We start from the raw sequence: 13,797 nt of genomic DNA on the forward strand, positions 1-13,797 counted from the left end.
ATGTATAGCGTAGTCGGGTACTACTTTTTATGATCCGATTCCTTTATTAGAAGCTCGACCTTCCAAGTTTGAATACATATTTATATTTATGCCGTTTCAGCCACTCCGGTATCAGCGACGATCATCGCCGAGGTAAATATTATTGTGCTGCATATCGGATACGTGTGAAAAGGTGCCGGGCCGTACCATCCGGATTTCGGAGTCCACGTTTTTTGCCAGACGCGATCCGATCCAAGAGAAAAATGGAATCAGTAAGTTACGCTATTGTCGCGCTTACTTCGATTCAACGGTCTTCAGCATGAAGTAATACGACGCCGCGGTGTTGATTATCTGTTGGGTTGAAATTCTTGGCTATGTCAAACGACCTCTCTTTTCCTCCGCAAGGTCCCCGCTCGATAGGACGGTCCTGGACAGGGTTGTTTTCGAATTTGTATTTTTTAATTTCATAGATATCAAAAAATTCACTGGAAATCTGAGCTTTTGATATCAACTCTGAGACAGTCAGCATTGCCACCGAAGTTTTTATGGAAATAACATGAGATTAGAGATTGACAAATAAGAAAATTCTCGTTTTCCATTTTTCTATTTTTTCAATCCATGTAATTTATATGGACAAATTTGCAATTTTATTGGAACTGAAAAATTGAATTTGAAAATTTTTTCATTATATAAAGATACATATAAATTTTTCAAAATAAAAATTTTCCATTTTTCATTGATGGGAAAATATAAATTTTCAATTAATGAAGAATTGAAAAATATAAATTTCCAAATAAAAACGAAGTGAAAAAGTTTTCAAATTCAATTTTCCAGTTCCAATAAAATAGAAAATTTGTCAATACAAATTACATGGATTGAAAAAATAGAAAAATAGAAAATGAGAATTTTTTTCATTTGCCGATCTCTGCAGCATAACATGTTTTGTTCTTCAAAATTTTATAGGTCGTTGACGAATTTGTGAAAAATTATGGAAATACATATTTTAATAGACGATTCAACGCTCTACAAAACAAGTCTCTTATGATTTTTCGCTAAATCTATTGGTTCGAAATTTAAATTCGAGGTCAAAGTTCAATTTATATGTATAAAATTATCGTTAGAATAACTTTCGAAACAGTCGATTTAGCGAAAAATCACAAGAGAATTTATTTGCAGAGCGTTAAATTGTCTCCTAAAATATGAGCTTCCATAATTTTCTACACATTCGTCAAGGACCTATAAAATTTCAAAGAACGAAACACGTTTTTCCCATGTCATTTTCACAAGAAACTTCGTTGTCAATGCGGACTATCTCAGAGTTGATATCAAAAGCTCAGATTTTCAGTAAATTCCCTCAAATCTATTCCTAAGCGTTCAAGCCCCTGGGAGGATCTAAATTCGAAAACAACCCCATCAAGGACCTGCACCCTACCGCTCACCTTGGTGAACATCCCGAAGGATACGCTCGCGAAGTGACAGGCGGTCAGAACGAACGGACGTTTTCCGATTACCATCGCCATGTTCCTCTTCATTTTCACGTCCACAGACTCCAGGATCCAATCGCTTTCGTACGCCGCGTGGGACACCTGCTCGCTCTGCGTCGCATGGGTATAATAAGTATAGCGTGAGTTTCGATCGATTATAATTAGCGTAATTTACTTCACGTGGGTAAGAAGCAAAAGCCTGATTGGAAAACTTATAATGACATATACACCTCGTGCGTTAACAATTCTCCGCACCAACTGTACATCAAAGTCTGCACGAGCTTGCTCGTTATGTAAATTCCGTATACCATCGTCCTCGCAACGGTGAGTACTTCGATCTGCCAAGCATAATAGGATATACAAATATCCTCCTAATTCAGGGGGAGGGAGGGGGGGGGCTCCCTTCGACTCACCTGAGAGGCTTGAAAAATCAAGGCGCATATGACGAGGGCGTTCACCAAAAATTGTATGAGGATCGTGAATCCGTATACCTTTTGCATTTGGTCGACGCATCGGGTGAGAACCGAGTGCCTTTGGACGCATTTGCGAAATCCGTTTTCGAAATCCGTAGCCGACGAAAAATTCCTCATGCGAAAAGAGACGACCCTGAGTAGACCCGTTATCTGCAGAACCATCACGCAGAATAATCCGTCCAGTCCGACGATTATGCTGACGCAGGCCCAGCCGACGAAAATACTGAACAGGTAATTGGCCGAGTAAATTATCGTCCCCCCGGATTCGCTCCAGAGGAATTTCACCGGCAACGGGAGCAGGTAGACCACCGTCGCGTCGCTGAATGATCCGTAAAGTATTCCGGTGATAGGGCCGATCAGATGCCCGACCACCGCCCCCCCGACGGTCACGGTTTGCAGGTAGGAAAATGTCGACAGGGCTTTCAGGTGCCTGAGAAGAATTGGGCGCAGAACGGCGTCCTTGAGGTCCTCGAGCCACATGGTGTTCAGCGTTTTTATCAGATCAGCGATCATATCGCGGCGCAGTATGATTATCACTATCTTCGGACGATCGAAATATCGGATTAGTTGGGTGGGATTATTCGGCCTCGACGACGACGGAGGCCATTTTGTACCTTAACGCTCATCAGGACCAGCGTCCCCAGGAAACCGATGCCCCGCATCAGCTGCTCGAGATTTTGGAAGTGAAAAAGGCAGTAATTCAGAGACGACGCGAGCATCAGGAAGGTAGCCATCGCCGTCACGATGGCGACGATCTCGTGCATCGCCTCGCGGATCCCCTTTCTTTCCTGATCCGGCCACAACGCGGTCATCGAAAGGATTCGGCACACGAGATTGTACCACTCGTGATATTTACGCTCCGGATCCATCGTTGTCAACGCTGCGGAAACGGGCTGTACACACTGCTCCCTGGAATCGGAGGGCTGTATAAACTAGGGGCGGTTACGGGTAAACGGCGATGGAAATCACGAATTACCGCTAAAAGGGTAATTTGATGAAATTGCATGAAATTGCATGGAAATCCCGATACATTATTCAAGTTCAAACTTGACCTCCTACTCCTCGCTCGTTCGTCACACATGTCTAATGTACGTCGGATTTCGCCCGACTGTTCTGCAGATTTTTACCGAAAACTTTTTTACAACGTATTTTGAAACCGGGAACTAGAATCCGTCGATTAAATTGCGATGCGAAGTAATCCCAGCGAGATATCCTTGATTTTTCAAATTTTAGAGCGATTAAATGGCGATGACTCGGTCGATATCACAGATGGATCGATTCGGCAGATGTTTTCTTTCGGGACCACCACCAGGGCAGAAAAATTGAAAACAGTTTAGCAAAGTTCAAAGAATAGTTTGAAAAAAAGTGGACCCTTTGACGTGCTGAAATGAAAGAAAGGAAAAAGAAAAGGAGCAATGAAAACGACCTTTTGAAAGTAACGTTTCGAGATCACTTTTATTCCACATTTTAATGTAAAACTAAACGATCGTCGTATATATATATATATATATATCATTTATAAAGGTATTATCTAAAAGTCTTAAAGATTAAAAAGACACTGTGATTGTTAGTCGTGATTTCAGCAAAAAGGCACTCGTATAATCACGATTAAATTATTCGGCAAGGACTCCATTATACGCATACATGTAAAAAACAATGATTACAAATTTTATAGTTACAATATAGTTTACTAGATTTCTTCTTGTGCTGATATAAAAACTTTGTTAGAAAATTTCTAAATACCTAAGCAACGGGCGGCAGCTTCTTTGATCAGTTAAATTAATTAGGAAGCATAAATTTACATTACATAAAACTAGTTAAATAGTAACTGCAATAGAAAAAAAACGAAAGATATAGCACACAAGTTTTTTTAAATAAATATTCAATTTCAATTGATTCCCTTGTACTTTGTAAAGAGATTGTAGAGAACACGAAGGGTGGACTTCAGATCTAAGTTGACGATGTCTGAAATTGATATAAAAATTGTTACGTTAAAACCAATTTCAGCAAAGGTAGTAAGGAACGGTGGATGGAATTTTACCTTCGGGCCTGGCTTTGGGTTTTGGTAAACCAATTTCTTGCATAAGATCGAATGCGAATGACACGTTGTGCACCTTTTGGTCGTGGGTTTTTGGGGTCAGATGGAAGCTGCCTAGAGGAACGAAGAATCCCTCCAGAAGACCAAGGAGCAAGGTGAGAAATACTCCGTCGTGAAATTGTGTATCCAACTCCGTTACTTCCAGATGCACTTTGCTCAAGTGCTTATTTACAAACGTAACCAACGACTGTCAAAAAAAAAAGGAAATAAATAAAGAACGAAGGAAAAAATACCACTTCCTCAGCGTAAATATCTCGTAAACACTCATGCCTACCTTTTTGACAACTGCAAGTTTTTCAGGTGCATGATCGAACAAAGTGTCAAAGGCATCGCGCTCGCACCGCATTCCCAAATCTTCGTAAGTCGAGGTGATTTCTTCTCGCACAGTCCTGGGGATCAGTTGACCATCCTTTTTTCGTACAACTACCACCTGGACCGCAACCCTTTCGGGGAGTCTGACCGGTGCACGAAACTGCCTGGCTAACCCGACCAGGAGATGTAAAATGGAAACGATGTTCTTCGAATGTACGGAGTCCACGCTCCACTTGTAAGGTGGATAACGATCCAGCACCCGATTAGCCGCTGATAAAACCACAGCAAGTTTTTGCTTCTGACCTTCCTCCGATTGGGTTACTTCCGGTACGTCCAACTTCTCTCCTGTTAATCTCTCTGTGAAAAATTTAACGAATTAGGACGTTAAGCGCAGGATAGTTTTCGCCTCGGAACTATTCCCACCGAGACAGCCAGCTACCTAAAAGTTTCTGGAGAACTTGACCGTCGTACAAATCCTCCGCTATATCCTTTACAATGATACGTTGATCTGCGAGTTCGTCGTTGATCCATTCGATGAGGACGTCGATTAACTCGTGCAATTTAGGATCCTCCAGTGATCTTGGCTCAGTCATGGATCTCTCCTCGTTTTCGTCCAGGGTATATTCTTCCGGTGGCATATCTGGGTTCGCAGCCAACCCAGGTGAGTCGATTGCATTTTTACCCTCTTCTTGTACCTCTTGCACTGAAAATAGGAAAATAAGGAACGTCAAAGTTTGACGAAGTCAAAAAAGTTCCATGAAATAAGATGCAGATCTCGATCCCAGCATAATCGCAAATAATGTAAATCTCATTCAAGGCAAACGTAATCTCTGCCTTATAAGGAGAAGATTCACATTTGTCCACCGTTGATAGAGGCAGTGACCGAGTCACAAAAGCGAATCACAAACGTCAAATCCTAATTACCTTCCTTTATTCTCTTTTTACGACCAAGGGTACCGATTTTCTCCCAAAAACTTTCTTCCTTCTCATCTTTCTTAGCTGACACTGGCACTGGGCGAGGGGATTTTGGTCGTGGTGACGCCATTACTGGAAGTGCTACAACATAGGGCAGGGCGAACGCAGGTTTACTATAATGGTGAGATGGTGTTACACGAAATTAATACACCGACGTTGAACACAACGTCAGCCGTATCGCGCAACGCGATACACACACGCACAGACAACAGCTGTGAATGACTAAAATAATAAGGATACAATTCTAGCCACTGACGTCACACAGCACAGTTCTGCACGTGTGAGATAACCCCCCCTTTATAAAGATGACCGAATGACAGGAGGCGGGATTCGAAGCCGACGCGCGGGAAAAATGAATCCCATCCCCTGTTGCTCGTTGAGTAAAAATTTGGCGGCTCATACCTCTCACGGTGCTAACGGATCCTGGCATTCCTGCTGTTCCAGGATTCTTCTTCCCTCCACTCGCAGGAGCGATTTTCCCTCCCCCGACTCCTTTGGCAACATCTTCGTCCTCTCCTGGGCGAATTATGGCTCGGCCAGCAGATTTGTCGGACGCGTTACGCGATTCGTTCGTCAAAATGGAACCTCTCCCCGCAGGGTCCGACTTGTCTTGCAGGGAATCTTTCCTCGGCGCCGGGAGCGGCGGGTTTTTCTTCTTCTCCATGAGATCCGGCTTGGGTTTGATCGCGGGACGAATACTGTCCATTTTGCAGTAGATATCGCCCTCCTGTTCTTTTTCGGTTTTATCCGAGTCGACGATATTCACAGCGGGCTTATCCCTCTCGCTCGCTCTTTCGTGTTGCAGCACTTGCAGTTCGTTCATCAGCATGGCGTTCGTCGCTGCGATTTGCTGCTTCAAAGCATTCGATTCTGAGTTTGCTGGAGGAGGACCGACCTTTTTCGTGTTCACCGAAATCGGAGGCTCAGGCTTCGCTATGGATCTACGATTTTGCGTCGCACTCGTGGGGTCGTTGGTCTTCTTAAGTTCCGCTCCAAGAATTTCGGGCGTCTCGTCCGGCCCCTGTGCACCTCCGGGTGACATTTTGATCGGTCCAGTGTTTTCGAAACGATTGAGGAGCTCGTTCATAGCCGATGATTTCTTCCGTACGGGAGCTTCTCCATGGTGTTCAGGGATGCTGATTTTCGTTGGGTCCCGACCGTCGTCGTCAGAGTCCGAATCCTCCGACGGAATAGAAGGCGACAAAGGTGTTTCGATCGACGACTGACGGTACAAATTACGCACGATCGGGTGGTAGCATTTCTCTTCCATAGTTTTTCTTCGGCGATATTATCCCTGCCAATCTGACGAGAAAGGGCGAATATTATCGGTCGGTGATTGATTTTACAGAAATATTTAAACGCTGATTTTCCAAGGATCATTTACTCACTGGAAAGAACATTCGTCGACCACACCTCTCGCGCCAGTGACCAACGTTTAATAATAATCATTAGGATTTCCTAAGCGAGCTTACTTCAAAAGGAAACTCCACATCCGTAGCTGATAATGATTTGTCCTTTGACGGCTAATTGTAACACTTAGCGCTGTCACCTAAGGTTTTGCTTTTATTTGATCGGACAACCAGATTATGTCTAGATAAATAAAGCAGGGAGCCCATTTTTCGATTTCAATTCAAACAATCCCGAATTATAACTTCAGACGTGAAAAATTACGGATTCAATTCGAATCCTATTCGAAATCCTAAGATTCTTATCAGCGCCACTGTACGTCCCAGAGGCAAATCAAGAATCGATGTCACGATCTTCATCTCCTTGCAACTCGATTGTTAATTGCTTGTCAATCGATCGGCCGACTGCGGTTTGTTTTAATTAATACATAGTGGTTTTATTACGGCAAATTATGTCGATTCTAGTGCGATTACGGGTGAAAAACGTTCAGAAAATTGCTATATCTGGCTTGAATTCCGCGTTTGCCACACAAACTGACAGTGCGACACAGTTGGAACCAGGTTCGGTGTTTTAACCTTATTTAAGTCTAACCTAGCTTAATCGCACATAGTATATCATTGTCGAACCACTATTATTGTCGATTTCGAATTTTCATCATTGTTGAATTCAAATTAATGACAATTGCATATTTTTAATGCTGCCTCGATTGAATTTCAGATGAATTCAGAGTTCTCAAATTAAAACCAGATCCACCGCCCCCAAGAACGTCCAGACAAGCATCCAATGCATACATACCACCTGCTAGGACAACCCAAATGCCAACAGACCAAAATTGGGGGGCTGTTTGGCCAGCTGCTCGGTCATTCCATCCGGCCACAGTTCCGTTACCCGTACGCCAGGGGTATCCCTTGAAGAATCAAGGTCCCATCCACAAATATGGAAATGCCGAGTTGATGAAAATTCCAAATTTTCTTCATCTCACTCCACCGGTTGTCAAGCAGCACTGCGAAGCTTTGAAACAGTTTTGCACACCCTGGCCTGCTGGTTTGGAGACCGATGAGGATTGCGAAAAACATTTCCCTATGGAAATCATCTATTCGGATTACTGTTATTCCTCTCCCACTATTAGGGAACCTTTGGCCAGGATCGTTACTCGAAAATTAAAACTTTCCAATCTGAAGTTGGACCAACACGCTAAAGACAAGTTACTTCGATTAGTCGGAGACAGATACAATCCCGAAACAGATATGCTAACGATTACCTCCGACAGATGCCCAACGAGAAAACAAAACCTGGAATACACGGAATACCTGTTCACTGTATTGTTCCACGAATCATGGGTTTGTCTGATTTTCAAATCAATCTACCTCGAGTCTCACATAGCTGTATATTTGGGCACATTTTAGTCGATCCGTTTCTCCACAGAGCGTAGAACCTTGGGAAGCCGAAAAGTCCGAAGCGGACATGGAGTATTACGATTGGGACAGGAGCAGGAGTCGAGAAGAATTAATAACTCTTCATTGTTGGCCTAATCCTCCGACAGACAATGACTACGAAACGATTCCCCACGTCACCGAATATAAGATCGCAGTTTCTGACCTCATAAACAATGGCGAGGACGAACATTCGATCAGTAAATACAAAGAGGCGGTTAAGAACATGCTTTTAATAAAAAAGAAAGACGACGAAGTCAAAGATTTGTAATATAGGTAACGATATGAATAAAACCGTAGTGGTCAAAGCGTGCGAGCATATTCATGATCTATAACAGAACCCTACTAACTTTGGATATCGTCATTATTGTCCCTGCGAATGAATACATGCGCTGCGATTTCTGTACCTGAACTAGTGCCCTTTAAAATCTCATGGCTTATTGGCCAACGACAAAGAAACGAAGCTATTAAAACGCCATTCTTAGGTAAATAATGGAAATCTATCCGCAATATTCGTCACAGAGGACGCACTCAAATTCACGTAAACGTTAGTGTGTCTAAGACCGTAACAGACAAGTGGAGCGAGCCAACGACGTCTAATTGCAACCATCCTTGCTATATATACGTGAATCCCCATACGATTCCTGTTCTCATCATTTTCAACTCACAAAGTGTACAGAACTCGCTATAATGAGAGGTACGTAAACGTATTTTGCTGGTCTTCGATGCCGGTGAATCTGGTAAGCAGGACGATAAATCTACACCGTCACCTCTCGCGCTTCTCGACGAAAAAATTTGCCGAGTGATTTTTCCGTGAGTCTTTCCCTGTGCTTTCAGATGAAAATGTTCTGGATTGGAATGTTAACGATCTTTCAACTTTGGGGATCGATCACAGGACTACAAAGAACGGAAAAGGTCCGTCCGTCTGAACATCCGTACGCGGCAGATCTGTACTCGGCGTTCGTCACGGCGTTGCGAGACTTGAAGGCATGCAAAAGTTTGACACTTTGCGAGCTCGCGGAAAGGTTAAAAGTGCCTTTGCAAAGTTTCACCAAATTTTCAACCGGTACTTCGGAGAAGCGCAGAGCAGGTTATCACGGTGAAGTAGACCCAAGAAGCTACTACAGCAATTACGGTGCCCCGGCTCATACTTACGTTCCCGCATTTTTGTGAGTATTAAAGCTGTGCAATGATTATTTGTAACATGTAATTTCGACTGCGAGGGGATGAAATTTCTCATGCTTTTGTTCCAGAGGATTCGATCCTATAAGCATATTGGCTTCGTTGGCGTTCTTGGCATTCCTGCTGCAATCCTTTGCTTCGTTGTTCGATAGGTCGAGATCTATTATTCCAACAATAGTGAGCAGTCGCCAATCCCCCGAAGCCACCGTCCTGGACATCGCAGAACGAGTATTCCGTGCAATGGAGCGATACGTGAGCATTAATTTTTATCCGTTGTCACAGAATGTATTCGATATTTATACAGAGACAACAGTACACAATTGTATTCCAGGAAACGCTGAATGAAAAAACCTCGCAAAAAACTACTGAGAAACTCACAGAGTAAAGTTAATGACAAAAAAGTGAATAAAAATATAAAAAAACAGAAGCCGAGAGCAGAGTACCTGTACAAAGCAATTGTTTTTACCGGTGCCAATGCCCATGTTTCTCGGTGATGGATAAGTACAGTCATGGTATAATATTATTACATGTCAAACTTGAGGTCCGATAGATTGTTTTGTCAAACATTAAGAAAAACTAATATTCAGCGACTTATAAGATACATTTCACTTTGTGAATATAAAACTCTTTGCTGCTAGAATTGCGTCTGATACTTACAGCTCTTATGCTATTCCTATAATTTTATTGCTCGATAAAACTGATATAGAAGAAAAAAGTACACAGTAATTTCAAGTCGAGTACGTAAGTTGAAGTAAATAGCGGTCAATTATTCTTTTTTTTCCTTCACAATACAAGTCTTACATCGATTAAATCTATACATAATAAAATATCTATCTTAGTTAATAATATCAATATATCGTAGACCTTAATTAATACCGGTATCCAGAAGTCAGCGTTAACTTAGTATAATTTTTTTTATTTCTACAAACGGCGTAACTTAATATTTTCACTGAGATGGTGTCAATAAAAACTTTGTGAAATATATTATAGTTACTTATCATTTATCACAATCAATAAAATGTTACGTAAGAAATGAAAATCATTCTGAATGTCAGTGATACATTACAACTGTGAATTTTCAATACTTTTGACATTTCTTTTACTAAACTAACGTGAATTGTTCACCACCGCTGTGACCGAGACCGTCATCTTTGGCCGTAATTTTTATAATAACTTGAATTTTTCAGACCAACTATTTGAACTTTGTTCCGTACCTTAGACTATTAATTTCTAAGAAGGTTTCCACTATTTCACCGACTTCCGAATCACCAAGTCTTTCTTTGTTTGAGGTAAATTACATATCAAACAATCCTTTGTACTATCCTGCAGACTTACCAGGGAACCCTTGATGACGGTTGAACATTGAATCTAAAAATAATTTTCTGTTTTAACGATGTGAAAATTTTAAATGGCACACCTGTTCGAAACACGTCACTATTGCACGAAAAATCAAACCTCGGCCAACAGTTATTCTATCGAGGTTTCCCAAAAAACGAAATGCATATAAATTTTACAAAGACTACTCAAGGAAACTCACTTTGACTTATTAACCACGGGTCGGTTGTACGGATGCACGTTTGTGGCTAAGACTCTTTTTTCTTTCCCTCGGATTGTCACTAAAATTGGTTGCGCTCGTTCTGTGCAAGATTGGCTCATATTCGGTGGGAAATTTTTGGCACGATCAGCCTTTATCTTGTTCAAAATAGCCACACTCCTGGCGCTCATGACACTCCTACTGTTAGCGACAGTCTTATTTTCTTTACCAAAGGGATTGTTGTTCCGACTTTTTAATGTCGGTTTCAGATCTGGCGTTACTTTCTTAACCTTGTTCAGTGTTGGTTTGCCGATCACTTCATTTTTATCCATCAAGACGCGTTTCTTAGCTTTGGATTCGACCAAACTAAAAGTATTATTCAATTTCGAGGTATCGATGGTCCCTTTCTCGCCTGTGTTGTCACTAAGTTCGTCACTGGACTCGGAGTAACTATCATTTTTATGCGCCACTACGATCGTCTCGTTAGTGCCCATTATTTGCTCTTGCTTCACCGGTAATGCGTCAAAGGTGCCATTTAGCCTGCTGGTATTCGCAGGATCATCCTCTTCTGACAGAACCGTTGGCAGGGGTGGCGGCAACTCGTGTTCCAATGGATTGGATATTTGCTCGATGCTCAAGCAGCTCAAAGCGGAGAACTCTTCTTCTTCCTCGGTCATCTCTGTGTCGAACCATTTGACGCCTTTCATGCCTTCCAACGATCTGATCAACCGCTTGAACTCGTCCTTCATTGGGTCGGTTATCGTTCCATATCCGTGCATCAGATTGAAAAATCTGACCAAAGTTTTGCTGACCAATTCGACAATGTTCTTGGTGGAAGAATTCTCCGATTCTTGAATATTGCATATCTTCTGCATGTGTTCGATCTGGTGCTTGAACGTACATTTCTCGATCTCAGATTTGTAGATTGTTATTTTGTCGGCTAGTTTACTCGTCAGATCGTTCGAATCTATAGACAAGCTGAGATTCTGCAATTCCTGTTCAATTTCTCGCAGCTCATTCCATAACGCATCCATCTGAATTTTTATACTCTCTCGCTGCCGTTTGAAGAAACACATGGATTTTTTTATCCGTCTCTTGCCACTGGTATTTACGTCGTCAGGAATTACTGCGTCGGCGTCGAGAGTGAGAATGTGTAATCGAGAATGGGCTTCTTTTTTTTTGAGAATTCTACAACACAAGGTTTTGTCGGTACTCTCTAGCGAAAGGATCTTAACGATCAGTGATTTTTTCTCATCGTACAAGGTCGAGAGTTTTCCAAGCCATTTGGACAGATCTACTTCAGGTCCAGCAGCGGCAGTCTCGCCACTTTTAGGTAATCCACCTTCTAATGCCAGTATTCGCTGTTTCAACACGTCAATTTCTTTCTTTTGTTCCTCAACTATTTTTATGTATCCAGTAATGTGCATTTGGCAAGATACGATGTTCTTCTTAACATTTGTCTGGATCTTCTTTGCCCTGTTGGCGTATCGCAAGGTATTATAAGTGTCTTCGTAACTCAAATTCGATGGACTGACGTTGGCTATCATGACAGTTTGACAGTTTCCACCCAAAGAATCTTTCAACAACCTGGTAAGCTTCGAGTCTCTGTACGGAATATGTTTGAGATTATCCGCCAAATTGTTGATACAGTTGCCAAGGGCTAGCAAAGATTTGTTGATATTTGCGCCCTCTTTGAATCTGGCTCCCCTGCACCCTGTTGCGGAAGCTCTTTCCGAACCAGCTAAATCTATCATTGATAATTTAACGTGCTTCACTTGACCGTCGAGTTTATTTGTGATATTAATATGAACTTGAAAAACAGCGTGGCTACGGCTGCTCTCGGCGTTTGCGTCCGTCGGATGTTGTGTACGATTTTTATTTCCCTTGGCCAAGAGATTCAGTAATTCTTCGGCGTTATTTATGGACATGATCTTGAGGCCAGTGACCATGATACCACACCTTCCGTCCTCTCTGACGTGCAGAGGGCCAGATTTGTTCAGTAGGTCTTGTACATTTTCATTGTAGACCTCCAAGTAAGACACTCCCAAATCGAAATTCTTCTGAGCATTTTGAAGTTCAATTTGCGAAAACAATTCTGCCATTGTAAGATAAGTTATTCCCGGGTCTCCTTGTCCTCCCAACATTGTGTGAGTTTTTCCCGCCCCTGTAGCTCCGTACACAAAAACGGAGCAATTGTAGCCGTCGAGCAAGGTAGATATCATATTTTTAGTACTCTCTTCAAATACGTCCAAATTCGAAGCGGAACAATCGAATATTCTATCAAACATAAACTGTATCTCCTTGTTTTGCTTTTTTAGCAGGTCACGCCCCTTCTGAGCAACCCCTTGAAAGTAGAATGGATTTTCTTCAGCTTTTGGATCAAAAATCAGCATCTTATCATCGATAATCTTAACAACTTTACGATGATTAGATTGTGATTCTCTCTCGCTCTCAGGCCTAACTCTGACGATAACTTTGACATTTGCCTGCGAAGCACTTTCGCTTTTGACTGTCGATAATGTGCTTCCGCTCGCGCTGGGGTTGTGATTCGTGCCTCCTAATAGTTGCTTACGTTTTATTTTGTTCGGCGAAAAGGCTTTAGACAGATGATTTCGACTGAAAACCATGTTGAGTTTGTCTGGAAAGCGAGGTACGTTTCTATTAGGATAGCGTCGGGTAACGGGTTTCAACTATAATTATCTCCTCGTTACTACTTACGTTATTTCCAATCACCAGCCACTTTGGCGAATTTCACCGATCGGTACAACTTATACACTTCTGACGAAGATCATTCAACTCCGGTTAATTCTATGATTTATTACGAACGTATACAAGCCAAACGAAACGTGGCCGTTGAACATCCGTTAAACTATCAAATTTGAATTGCCGAGAGACGAGCATCGACGTAACGTAAAGTTGT

The 13,797-nt window shown here is 42.1% G+C and overlaps 5 protein-coding genes and 1 long non-coding RNA gene across 9 annotated transcripts; 3 read left to right on the top strand and 3 right to left on the bottom strand.

Annotated features, from left to right (window-relative positions):
- Positions 1–14: 14 nt before the first annotated feature.
- LOC105686130 (odorant receptor 82a-like) lies at positions 15–3,176 on the bottom strand. Of its 2 annotated transcripts, XM_020852486.2 has the most exons (5): positions 2,551–3,176; positions 1,877–2,476; positions 1,694–1,801; positions 1,419–1,574; positions 15–330 (listed from the first exon to the last, which is right to left on the bottom strand). In XM_020852486.2, the coding sequence occupies exons 1-5, from the start codon at positions 2,803–2,805 to the stop codon at positions 274–276; spliced, it is 1,176 nt and encodes a 391-aa protein (XP_020708145.2). In that variant the 5' UTR covers positions 2,806–3,176; the 3' UTR covers positions 15–273. The 2 variants fall into 2 exon arrangements, with proteins under 2 accessions (XP_020708145.2, XP_048515272.1); XM_048659315.1 differs by lacking the exon at positions 1,694–1,801 and having other exon boundaries at positions 1,955–2,476.
- Positions 925–3,490, top strand: LOC110117011. 2 transcript variants are annotated; one of them, XR_002305693.2, is made up of 2 exons: positions 925–1,603; positions 3,170–3,490. It is a non-coding gene; the product is annotated as an uncharacterized LOC110117011 (long non-coding RNA). The 2 variants fall into 2 exon arrangements; XR_007279749.1 differs by lacking the exon at positions 925–1,603 and adding an exon at positions 2,782–2,922.
- Positions 3,373–6,627, bottom strand: LOC105686590 (beta-parvin). The gene is made up of 6 exons (XM_020852484.2): positions 5,724–6,627; positions 5,271–5,402; positions 4,786–5,049; positions 4,309–4,703; positions 3,978–4,221; positions 3,373–3,901 (listed from the first exon to the last, which is right to left on the bottom strand). The coding sequence occupies exons 1-6, from the start codon at positions 6,589–6,591 to the stop codon at positions 3,825–3,827; spliced, it is 1,980 nt and encodes a 659-aa protein (XP_020708143.2). The 5' UTR covers positions 6,592–6,627; the 3' UTR covers positions 3,373–3,824.
- Positions 6,628–7,086: 459 nt separating this feature from the next.
- On the top strand, positions 7,087–8,470 carry LOC105686591 (28S ribosomal protein S35, mitochondrial). Its single transcript, XM_012401549.3, has 3 exons — positions 7,087–7,288; positions 7,446–8,068; positions 8,154–8,470. Exons 1-3 carry the CDS (start codon positions 7,180–7,182, stop codon positions 8,430–8,432), a joined length of 1,011 nt encoding a protein of 336 aa, XP_012256972.2. The 5' UTR covers positions 7,087–7,179; the 3' UTR covers positions 8,433–8,470.
- LOC105686128 lies at positions 8,470–9,942 on the top strand. 2 transcript variants are annotated; one of them, XM_048659323.1, is made up of 4 exons: positions 8,470–8,858; positions 8,999–9,330; positions 9,415–9,595; positions 9,675–9,942. In XM_048659323.1, the coding sequence occupies exons 2-4, from the start codon at positions 8,999–9,001 to the stop codon at positions 9,726–9,728; spliced, it is 567 nt and encodes a 188-aa protein (XP_048515280.1). In that variant the 5' UTR covers positions 8,470–8,858; the 3' UTR covers positions 9,729–9,942. The 2 variants fall into 2 exon arrangements, with proteins under 2 accessions (XP_048515280.1, XP_048515279.1); XM_048659322.1 differs by having other exon boundaries at positions 8,560–8,901.
- Positions 9,943–10,085: 143 nt separating this feature from the next.
- Positions 10,086–13,755, bottom strand: LOC105686589 (kinesin-like protein KIF18A). The gene is made up of 3 exons (XM_012401547.3): positions 13,596–13,755; positions 10,881–13,515; positions 10,086–10,711 (listed from the first exon to the last, which is right to left on the bottom strand). The coding sequence occupies exons 2-3, from the start codon at positions 13,502–13,504 to the stop codon at positions 10,675–10,677; spliced, it is 2,661 nt and encodes an 886-aa protein (XP_012256970.2). The 5' UTR covers positions 13,505–13,515; positions 13,596–13,755; the 3' UTR covers positions 10,086–10,674.
- Between the last annotated feature and the right edge of the window lie 42 nt (positions 13,756–13,797).

The sequence above is a fragment of the Athalia rosae genome, chromosome 8 (assembly GCF_917208135.1).
Source record: "Athalia rosae chromosome 8, iyAthRosa1.1, whole genome shotgun sequence".
NCBI classification, from domain to species: Eukaryota; Metazoa; Arthropoda; class Insecta; order Hymenoptera; family Athaliidae; genus Athalia; species Athalia rosae.

What these genes read in the sequence shown, in the direction of transcription:
- LOC105686130 (XM_020852486.2), bottom strand. Translation starts at nt 2,805, where the DNA reads ATGGATCCGGAGCGTAAATATCACGAGTGGTACAATCTCGTGTGCCGA. An exon ending in TGGTCCTGATGAGCGTTAAG is followed by an intron (nt 2,477 to 2,550) that starts GTACAAAATGGC and finishes GATCGTCCGAAG; the next exon opens with ATAGTGATAATCATACTGCG. An exon ending in GAGAATTGTTAACGCACGAG is followed by an intron (nt 1,575 to 1,693) that starts GTGTATATGTCA and finishes CATGCGACGCAG; the next exon opens with AGCGAGCAGGTGTCCCACGC.
- LOC105686590 (XM_020852484.2), bottom strand. Translation starts at nt 6,591, where the DNA reads ATGGAAGAGAAATGCTACCACCCGATCGTGCGTAATTTGTACCGTCAG. An exon ending in TAAAAAGAGAATAAAGGAAG is followed by an intron (nt 5,050 to 5,270) that starts GTAATTAGGATT and finishes TCCTATTTTCAG; the next exon opens with TGCAAGAGGTACAAGAAGAG. An exon ending in AGTTCTCCAGAAACTTTTAG is followed by an intron (nt 4,704 to 4,785) that starts GTAGCTGGCTGT and finishes AATTTTTCACAG; the next exon opens with AGAGATTAACAGGAGAGAAG.
- LOC105686591 (XM_012401549.3), top strand. Translation starts at nt 7,180, where the DNA reads ATGTCGATTCTAGTGCGATTACGGGTGAAAAACGTTCAGAAAATTGCT. An exon ending in TGCGACACAGTTGGAACCAG is followed by an intron (nt 7,289 to 7,445) that starts GTTCGGTGTTTT and finishes ATTGAATTTCAG; the next exon opens with ATGAATTCAGAGTTCTCAAA. An exon ending in TATTGTTCCACGAATCATGG is followed by an intron (nt 8,069 to 8,153) that starts GTTTGTCTGATT and finishes GTTTCTCCACAG; the next exon opens with AGCGTAGAACCTTGGGAAGC.
- LOC105686128 (XM_048659322.1), top strand. An exon ending in ACTTACGTTCCCGCATTTTT is followed by an intron (nt 9,331 to 9,414) that starts GTGAGTATTAAA and finishes CTTTTGTTCCAG; the next exon opens with AGGATTCGATCCTATAAGCA. An exon ending in TCCGTGCAATGGAGCGATAC is followed by an intron (nt 9,596 to 9,674) that starts GTGAGCATTAAT and finishes ATTGTATTCCAG; the next exon opens with GAAACGCTGAATGAAAAAAC.
- LOC105686589 (XM_012401547.3), bottom strand. Translation starts at nt 13,504, where the DNA reads ATGGTTTTCAGTCGAAATCATCTGTCTAAAGCCTTTTCGCCGAACAAA. An exon ending in CCCGTGGTTAATAAGTCAAA is followed by an intron (nt 10,712 to 10,880) that starts GTGAGTTTCCTT and finishes AATTATTTTTAG; the next exon opens with ATTCAATGTTCAACCGTCAT.